General features: G+C 33.5%; 2 protein-coding genes across 2 annotated transcripts; one reads left to right on the top strand and one right to left on the bottom strand.

The window, feature by feature from the left end:
- The first annotated feature begins 88 nt into the window (after positions 1–88).
- On the top strand, positions 89–1,647 carry LOC103310286. The gene is made up of 4 exons (XM_029485621.1): positions 89–162; positions 259–375; positions 851–934; positions 1,003–1,647. The coding sequence occupies exons 1-4, from the start codon at positions 120–122 to the stop codon at positions 1,266–1,268; spliced, it is 510 nt and encodes a 169-aa protein (XP_029341481.1). The 5' UTR covers positions 89–119; the 3' UTR covers positions 1,269–1,647.
- Positions 1,648–2,022: 375 nt separating this feature from the next.
- On the bottom strand, positions 2,023–6,150 carry LOC107884600 (zinc finger protein 808-like). Its single transcript, XM_029485150.1, has 8 exons — positions 6,069–6,150; positions 5,492–5,943; positions 3,423–3,649; positions 2,935–3,347; positions 2,765–2,863; positions 2,463–2,639; positions 2,098–2,396; positions 2,023–2,034 (listed from the first exon to the last, which is right to left on the bottom strand). Exons 1-8 carry the CDS (start codon positions 6,148–6,150, stop codon positions 2,023–2,025), a joined length of 1,761 nt encoding a protein of 586 aa, XP_029341010.1.
- Positions 6,151–10,265: the final 4,115 nt, after the last annotated feature.

Genomic DNA, 10,265 nt, shown 5'->3' with positions numbered 1-10,265 from the left:
TTACATATTGACAATTAAAATAAATTTGTTTAAAAAAATAATGTTACCAATTTATTATTTTCTCATCAATATTATATATTTTAGATTTGTTTAATTCATCAGATCATTCCCAATCATTTATGACCACCAAGCCTATATCAAGTAGCACTCAAAAAAGAACTAGTAAATATCAATATTTAAATTTTGTTGAAATATACTTAAATACTACAGGTATAATAATATATTTATTATTTTGTTTTTAAATTTTACTATATAAAGAAACAACTGAAGCAGTTAAATTCAAGAACAATCATATTAGATCTAATGTAAGCCTGCCAACTGAACTACTTGCAAAAACTAATGAATTATTAGTTCCTGAGAAAAATAATTTAAGCTGTAAGTGTTTTTACTTTTTTTATATAATTATTTTTAAGTTCTACTATAATTCTCTATTAGTATTATGGGGATTTTAATTCAAATTTTCCATCTTTTTCTAACACACATGCCACATTTAACATTATAGACATGGTCTTTTCCATCATACTGGATTAACTGTAGTAAATTAATAAGACTTTTGAGAACATATTTCGATTAGTTGACTTATCTACATTTTTGTTTTTATTTTATCTTCTTAAATACTAAAAACTTACGTTAAAAATTATGATATTTCAACTGTTGACTAAGTTAAAATGACAATATCAAAAATGTGAGGCAATCTCAAGTGGACTCACAGAGTTCTTATTGTTTCGCTAGATCAATATTAGTAAGTTAGAAATAGAACACGCTGTCTAACATCCTTTGTTGCTGGTAGCTGGTATGTTAGAGAAAAATAGCTTCCAATCCCAATAATTAATTAATATTACACTTACAGGTGGTGCAGATAAATTAAAGGAACAAAACGCTCAACAAATGCAAAATTCAATGAATACTGCTAATATCAATATCTCAGAATTTGGTATGTCTAGTACGCATACTAATTAATTAAAACAATACTATTGATGGGTCTTCTTAAAATTATTGTAGCTGATCAGGTTCTTTCAAAAATGGATTATTTTTACAAAAGAATGTACAACTTCATGGCTTTTAGCAATACGGAATTTCAAAATTTAACTCAAGGACAAGAAGAAATAAAAAAATTAATCAACACTGCCAATATGATTACTACTGAGCATTCAGATGATTTTGAACCATATGGTTATTGTTGGCCTATTTCTTCATTTGAAGAGCTTGAGGAGATTGAGAATAAGCTTTGCGACAGAGATTTTAAAAACAAACTTGTAAGGTTTTAAAGAAACAGTACATAATCTAATGATAAATATTTGGCCAAAGTTTGTGTTAAATTGATTATTAAATAATATGATCTGGTTCAAATGACATTTGTCAAACATTTGATTGATGTTTGCAAGTGTAAATAAAGTTGTATACAAATAATGTACAATTTTTTAAAAAAACTAACAAATATTTGACAAATAACGTTTAAATGTTATAATGTTTTCTGGGTATAGACTCACCCGGTATATGTAGAGACTCACCCGGCATATGTATAGACTCACTCGGATAACAAAGACTCACCCGGCATATGTATAGACTCCCAGGTACATATAGAGACTCACTCGGCATATATATAGACTCACTCGGACAACAAAGATTAACCCGATATATATAGACTCACCCGGTATATGTATAGAGTCACTCGGACAACAAAGACTCACCCGGTATATATAGACTCACCCGGCATATATAGTTTACAAACATAACAACTGTAGAAAGTGACATTATTATAAAAGAGATAGGAGTGTATTATAGGTGAGTTTTTTCAAACAAAATTTTTTTAAAAAATACAGCAGTTTTAAATATATTTTGAGTTTTACATTACAATTTTCAGTTCATTATTGAAAAGTATTTAAGCTAGGTTAAAAAGTATAAAAAAGAGATAGTTGTGTATAAGACTTATACTAAAAGATAATGAAATATGATACATAAGGTAATTACATAATACATTTTGGTAAGGCCACTGAAGAATTTCAATTGTTCAACATTTTTCTATGTGTGACCCTGAAAAAAAAAAAATTCAATGTTAATAAATTCATAATTGTTATTGAAGTTTCAATATATTACCATTTTTATTCGATGAGCCCTAAGCATGCAGGGTACAGGAAATCCTTCAGCACAGATGTTGCACTCAAACGGTTTTTTTTTTGAATGTACACGGTTGTCGTGATACCTCAATTGTCTCTTTCCCGAATACATTTTGTCACATATTTTACATTTGACCATTGAGCCTTGATGGACCAATTTTATATGCATGTTCATATTTCTTTTATCGCCAAATTCTTTGTCGCAATGCCTGCACTTATGCTTCGGACCACCCAAATGAAGGTGTTGATGCTCTCGCATAGTGTCTTTCCTTTTAAAAACTTAAGGACAATATTGACATGTAAAAGTCCCAGGGTTATGGGTTGCCATATGTCTTTTATACCAACAATTATATTTGAAGGCTAAATCACAGTTGGAACAATGGTATTTATAAGGAGAGTCTACGTCACTACTTCCTGTTGATTTTATGGAACCTTCATCGTCAGTTTTTTTGTATACTTCATTTTCGTCAGATGAAGAAACGTCTGTATCTGTAGAACTGTCATTATCTGTCTCAGACTCTTCTGTAATATAAGTAAAAATTATTGTCATAATTTAATTGTATGAGCTATAAAAGAATATAATTGACGATAGGTAAGAAATTCACAAGATAAAAGTAGAATGTAAAACAAAAAAACAGCTGTATTACCTTTGGTTTCAGTAGAAGCAGGAACATTGACGGTCTCTGGCGGGTCGTGAACTGTTGTCGTGGGTAGGTCGTCCACTGCCATAGTCTCTACTGTAACAACTAATGTCATAATCTACTTTAAAGAAATGCTTATATATATAAGAAAGCATGAAAATAATATGTAATATTACCTTTTTTTGAGAAAAAGCCCTTCCTATTGTTTTCACACGTCATGCACTGACACTTAGCATTATTATCACCAAAATAATCATGACCGTAGAACACAGTAATCTCCTCTCCTGGGAGAATCTCTTTCACTGACTTTATTTGCACGTAAGACGGTTCGCCAATTGATGAAAATACTGCGTTCGACTCGCAGTCGTGGTTTATATAAGCAGCTGGGCCTAGGTAAACATGCTGTTTTAGGGAACGGCTGCGGGTAAAGACTGAAAAATCGTTAACGCCGGCTTTAAGATCATTTTCATGAATAAAAAATGATTGTCCTCCTAAACCAGGAATAATTTTATTTTTTTTTATGAGGACATTCGATACAATTTTTGCACCAAATCCCTTCTCATTAGTATACCTCATACATGGTTCATACCTGAAATTCAATATACTATCATAAACACATTTTGCTCAAATATTTCAAAACAATTTATAACAAGAAATAACATACCTAAAACAACAATTTTTGCTTACAGAACTGGCATACAACTCTTCATGGAATGTCCAGATTCTGTGTTCCACACGCGATAACTTCATCTGGCATGTTGGTGTATGGGTCTTGTGTGACCGGAATCCTAATTCTTGATCCACAAATCTTTCTGTAAACTCGTCGTCGGCCATACATAAAATAATTGCATTGCGACTATTTGGGTGAAAAGGCAGTTCTTCATTATGTATCTGTAATAAAAATGTAAATATTATAATGAGTATTACTTGATCACATGGCTTAGATAACAGCTGCTGATACGTTTACAACCTCCCTGACGATATCATGGAAATCCCAGAATGGACAAAAATATCTGATTAATATAGAATTTAAATGTTGCAGCTACGTTCACCGTAATGTTAAGAAGACTTAACAGTTAACACTGGTATTTGTTATCTCCGTCTTACCAGTGCGTTATATGGGAAAATTACGCTCGGCAGAATGCTTGTAGCTACCTTAGTTTAAAAATTAGAGTGAATCGACCTATTATGAAACTTAATGGTCAAAACTCACTTAAAAATTTAATTATTGTATAAAACCAACTATAGGAGGTACAAGTGTTCTGCCGAGCGTAATTATGCTATATTACGCACTGGTAAGACGGAGACAACAAATACCAGTGTTACGTCATCTTAACCGTAATGTTAAACTTACGCAGTGGATCCGAATACATGGTTTTTTTGGAGGATGCGTGCTGGGAGTATATTATAATTTTAAAAAAATGGCACTTAGGCCCGTTACGCAAAGGGAAACCCGCCATGGTCAGAGTAGCGTCATCCTTATCAATGTAAACTGACACGCGTTTGAATAGCGTAATAAATCTACTGCGGAAAACGCAAGTCAGCCCGCGTTCTGCGGTCAAACGCTGAAGTAATAAAAACCAAAACTCCTAATGATACATTGTAATGATATAAGAGTGGGCTAAACTGATGTAAAAGAACGCCAATGAATACTCGGCGTAGGAAACGCGACGGAAAACAACGTGTATAGCACCGGAATCAAAAGTAAAAAAGAAACAAAAATAGGCGAATATCGGGAGTGAGTAGTTAAAGGGACGCGCGTGAAGAACGCGACATTGTATCAAGTTAATTAATAACAATAAAAATAATACTCACAACAGAGGCCATGACAAAAACCTGTAGACCACAATACGTGTGTTACTCTCTGCGTTGCATGAGGAAATGAAAGTTACATGGGCCATGTCGTCGTGGCAGGATCGTATAACATTTGTTTCCATAGATTCCGGAACATAGAACCTAATGTGCTTATTTTCTTTCCGATAAACTACACCATTACGTAATTTGTAAAACTTATTGTCGCCGGTCTGTAATTTATCTTTAATTTTGACAATATTTTCGTTGGTATTTTGTCTGATTGCGAGTACCTGTTCGAAAGTATTTGATTCTAAAATTAATATAGCGTGACAACGACTAAAAGCGTCAACATGTTGCATATTTTTATTAGATCGATGAAAAATTTCAAAATCGTAATTTTGTAGGAATAATGCCCACCTAGAAATGCGTGGATTAATATCTTTCTTATTTAACGTGAGTCTAAAGCTATCGCAGTCTGTCATTATCTTAAATGTAGAAAGTGACATTATTATAAAAGAGATAGGAGTGTATTATAGGTGAGTTTTTTCAAACAAAATTTTTTTAAAAAATACAGCAGTTTTAAATATATTTTGAGTTTTACATTACAATTTTCAGTTCATTATTGAAAAGTATTTAAGCTAGGTTAAAAAGTATAAAAAAGAGATAGTTGTGTATAAGACTTATACCATAAGATAATGAAATATGATACATAAGGTAATTACATAATACATTTTGGTAAGGCCACTGAAGAATTTCAATTGTTCAACATTTTTCTATGTGTGACCCTGAAAAAAAAAAAATTCAATGTTAATAAATTCATAATTGTTATTGAAGTTTCAATATATTACCATTTTTATTCGATGAGCCCTAAGCATGCAGGGTACAGGAAATCCTTCAGCACAGATGTTGCACTCAAACGGTTTTTTTTTTTGAATGTACACGGTTGTCGTGATACCTCAATTGTCTCTTTCCCGAATACATTTTGTCACATATTTTACATTTGACCATTGAGCCTTGATGGACCAATTTTATATGCATGTTCATATTTCTTTTATCGCCAAATTCTTTGTCGCAATGCCTGCACTTATGCTTCGGACCACCCAAATGAAGGTGTTGATGCTCTCGCATAGTGTCTTTCCTTTTAAAAACTTTAGGGCAATATTGACATGTAAAAGTCCCAGGGTTATGGGTTGCCATATGTCTTTTATACCAACAATTATATTTGAAGGCTAAATCACAGTTGGAACAATGGTATTTATAAGGAGAGTCTACGTCACTACTTCCTGTTGATTTTATGGAACCTTCATCGTCAGTTTTTTTGTGTACTTCATTTTCGTCAGATGAAGAAACGCCTGTAACTGTAGAACTGTCATTATCTGTCTCAGACTCTTCTGTAATATAAGTAAAAATTATTGTCATAATTTAATTGTATGAGCTATGAAAGAATATAATTGACGATAGGTAAGAAATTCACAAGATAAAAGTAGAATGTAAAACAAAAAAACAGCTGTATTACCTTTGGTTTCAGTAGATGCAGGAACATTGACGGTCTCTGGCGGGTCGTTAACTGTGGACCCGGGTAGGTTGTCTACTGCCATACTCTCTACTGTAATATAAGTAAGAACTAATGTTATAATGTATTTAAAAAAAAAAAAAATGCTTATAGTAAAATTATTGAAATTGATATGTGGTATGTACAATTGTATATTGTGTGAGCAATATAGGAATATAATTGACGATAGGGAAGAAATTCACAAGATAAAAGTAGAATGTAAAACAAAAAAAACAGCTGTATTACCTTTGGTTTCAGTAGAAGCAGGAACATTGACGATACTCTGGCGGGTCGTTAACTGTTGTCGTGGGTAGGTCGTCCACTGCCATAGTCTCTACTGTAACAACTAATGTCATAATGTACTTTAAAGAAATGCTTATATATATAAGGAAAGCATGAAAATAATATGTTAATATTACTTTTTTTGAGAAAAAAGGCCCTTCTTATTGTTTTCACACGTCATGCACTGACACTTAGCATTTTATTATCACCAAAATAATCATGACCGTAGAACACAGTAATCTCCTCCCCTGGGAGAATCTCTTTCACTGACTTTATTTGCACGTAAGACGGTTCGCCAATTGATGAAAATACTGCGTTCGACTCGCAGTCGTGGTTCATATAAGCAGCTGGGCCTAGGTAAACATGCTGTTTTAGGGAACGGCTGCGGGTAAAGACTGAAAAATCGTTAACGCCGGCTTTAAGATCATTTTCATGAATAAAAAATGATTGTCCTCCTAAACCAGGAATAATTTTATTTTTTTTTTATGAGGACATTCGATACAATTTTTGCACCAAATCCCTTCTCATTACCTATACATCTCATTACTATATACTACTACTATATACTACCTATACTCCTCATTACCTCCTTCCCATACACCTCATACATGGTTCATACCTGAAATTCAATATACTATCATAAACACATATAGCTCAAATATTTCAAAACAATTTATAACAAGAAATAACATACCTAAAACAACAATTTTTGCTTACAGAACTGGCATACAACTCTTCATGGAATGTCCAGATTCTGTGTTCCACACGCGATAACTTCATCTGGCATGTTGGTGTATGGGTCTTGTGTGACCGGAATCCTAATTCTTGATCGACAAATCTTTCTGTTAACTCGTCGTCGGCCATACATAAAATAATTGCATTGCGACTATTTGGGTGAAAAGGCAGTTCTTCATTCTGTGTCTGTAATAAAAATGTAAATATTATAATGAGTATTACTTGATCACATGGCTTAGATAACAGCTGCTGATACGTTTACAACCTCCCTGACGATATCATGGAAATCCCAGAATGGACAAAAATATCTGATTAATATAGAATTTAAATGTTGCAGCTACGTTCACCGTAATGTTAAGAAGACTTAACAGTTAACACTGGTATTTGTTATCTCCGTCTTACCAGTGCGTTATATGGGAAAATTACGCTCGGCAGAATGCTTGTAGCTACCTTAGTTTAAAAATTAGAGTGAATCGACCTATTATGAAACTTAATGGTCAAAACTCACTTAAAAATTTAATTATTGTATAAAACCAACTATAGGAGGTACAAGTGTTCTGCCGAGCGTAATTATGCTATATTACGCACTGGTAAGACGGAGACAACAAATACCAGTGTTACGTCATCTTAACCGTAATGTTAAACTTACGCAGTGGATCCGAATACATGGTTTTTTTGGAGGATGCGTGCTGGGAGTATATTATAATTTTAAAAAAATGGCACTTAGGCCCGTTACGCAAAGGGAAACCCGCCATGGTCAGAGTAGCGTCATCCTTATCAATGTAAACTGACACGCGTTTGAATAGCGTAATAAATCTACTGCGGAAAACGCAAGTCAGCCCGCGTTCTGCGGTCAAACGCTGAAGTAATAAAAACCAAAACTCCTAATGATACATTGTAATGATATAAGAGTGGGCTAAACTGATGTAAAAGAACGCCAATGAATACTCGGCGTAGGAAACGCGACGGAAAACAACGTGTATAGCACCGGAATCAAAAGTAAAAAAGAAACAAAAATAGGCGAATATCGGGAGTGAGTAGTTAAAGGGACGCGCGTGAAGAACGCGACATTGTATCAATTTAATTAATAACAATAAAAATAATACTCACAACAGAGGCCATGACAAAAACCTGTAGACCACAATACGTGTGTTACTCTCTGCGTTGCATGAGGAAATGAAAGTTACATGGGCCATGTCGTCGTGGCAGGATCGTATAACATTTGTTTCCATAGATTCCGGAACATAGAACCTAATGTGCTTATTTTCTTTCCGATAAACTACACCATTACGTAATTTGTAAAACTTATTGTCGCCGGTCTGTAATTTATCTTTAATTTTGACAATATTTTCGTTGGTATTTTGTCTGATTGCGAGTACCTGTTCGAAAGTATTTGATTCTAAAATTAATATAGCGTGACAACGACTAAAAGCGTCAACATGTTGCATATTTTTATTAGATCGATGAAAAATTTCAAAATCGTAATTTTGTAGGAATAATGCCCACCTAGAAATGCGTGGATTAATATCTTTCTTATTTAACGTGAGTCTAAAGCTATCGCAGTCTGTCATTATCTTAAATGTAGAAAGTGACATTATTATAAAAGAGATAGGAGTGTATTATAGGTGAGTTTTTTCAAACAAAATTTTTTTAAAAAATACAGCAGTTTTAAATATATTTTGAGTTTTACATTACAATTTTCAGTTCATTATTGAAAAGTATTTAAGCTAGGTTAAAAAGTATAAAAAAGAGATAGTTGTGTATAAGACTTATACCATAAGATAATGAAATATGATACATAAGGTAATTACATAATACATTTTGGTAAGGCCACTGAAGAATTTCAATTGTTCAACATTTTTCTATGTGTGACCCTGAAAAAAAAAATTCAATGTTAATAAATTCATAATTGTTATTGAAGTTTCAATATATTACCATTTTTATTCGATGAGCCCTAAGCATGCAGGGTACAGGAAATCCTTCAGCACAGATGTTGCACTCAAACGGTTTTTTTTTTTGAATGTACACGGTTGTCGTGATACCTCAATTGTCTCTTTCCCGAATACATTTTGTCACATATTTTACATTTGACCATTGAGCCTTGATGGACCAATTTTATATGCATGTTCATATTTCTTTTATCGCCAAATTCTTTGTCGCAATGCCTGCACTTATGCTTCGGACCACCCAAATGAAGGTGTTGATGCTCTCGCATAGTGTCTTTCCTTTTAAAAACTTTAGGGCAATATTGACATGTAAAAGTCCCAGGGTTATGGGTTGCCATATGTCTTTTATACCAACAATTATATTTGAAGGCTAAATCACAGTTGGAACAATGGTATTTATAAGGAGAGTCTACGTCACTACTTCCTGTTGATTTTATGGAACCTTCATCGTCAGTTTTTTTGTGTACTTCATTTTCGTCAGATGAAGAAACGCCTGTAACTGTAGAACTGTCATTATCTGTCTCAGACTCTTCTGTAATATAAGTAAAAATTATTGTCATAATTTAATTGTATGAGCTATAAAAGAATATAATTGACGATAGGTAAGAAATTCACAAGATAAAAGTAGAATGTAAAACAAAAAAACAGCTGTATTACCTTTGGTTTCAGTAGATGCAGGAACATTGACGGTCTCTGGCGGGTCGTTAACTGTGGACCCGGGTAGGTTGTCTACTGCCATACTCTCTACTGTAATATAAGTAAGAACTAATGTTATAATGTATTTAAAAAAAAAAAAAATGCTTATAGTAAAATTATTGAAATTGATATGTGGTATGTACAATTGTATATTGTGTGAGCAATATAGGAATATAATTGACGATAGGGAAGAAATTCACAAGATAAAAGTAGAATGTAAAACAAAAAAACAGCTGTATTACCTTTGGTTTCAGTAGAAGCAGGAACATTGACGATCTCTGGCGGGTCGTTAACTGTTGTCGTGGGTAGGTCGTCCACTGCCATAGTCTCTACTGTAACAACTAATGTCATAATGTACTTTAAAGAAATGCTTCGCACGGGTGAACCTCTATGGCTCGTAACAAGCGCACAGCGCTTATACACGGTCCATAGTTGTAGCCGCAAGGCATCAAACCGTGGATACTCATGTCCCTAATCGGAACATTGTATGGCGCTCGTGCGC

The sequence above is a fragment of the Acyrthosiphon pisum genome, chromosome X (assembly GCF_005508785.2).
Source record: "Acyrthosiphon pisum isolate AL4f chromosome X, pea_aphid_22Mar2018_4r6ur, whole genome shotgun sequence".
NCBI classification, from domain to species: domain Eukaryota; kingdom Metazoa; phylum Arthropoda; class Insecta; order Hemiptera; family Aphididae; genus Acyrthosiphon; species Acyrthosiphon pisum.
This window is presented reverse-complemented; position numbering and strand designations above follow the sequence as displayed.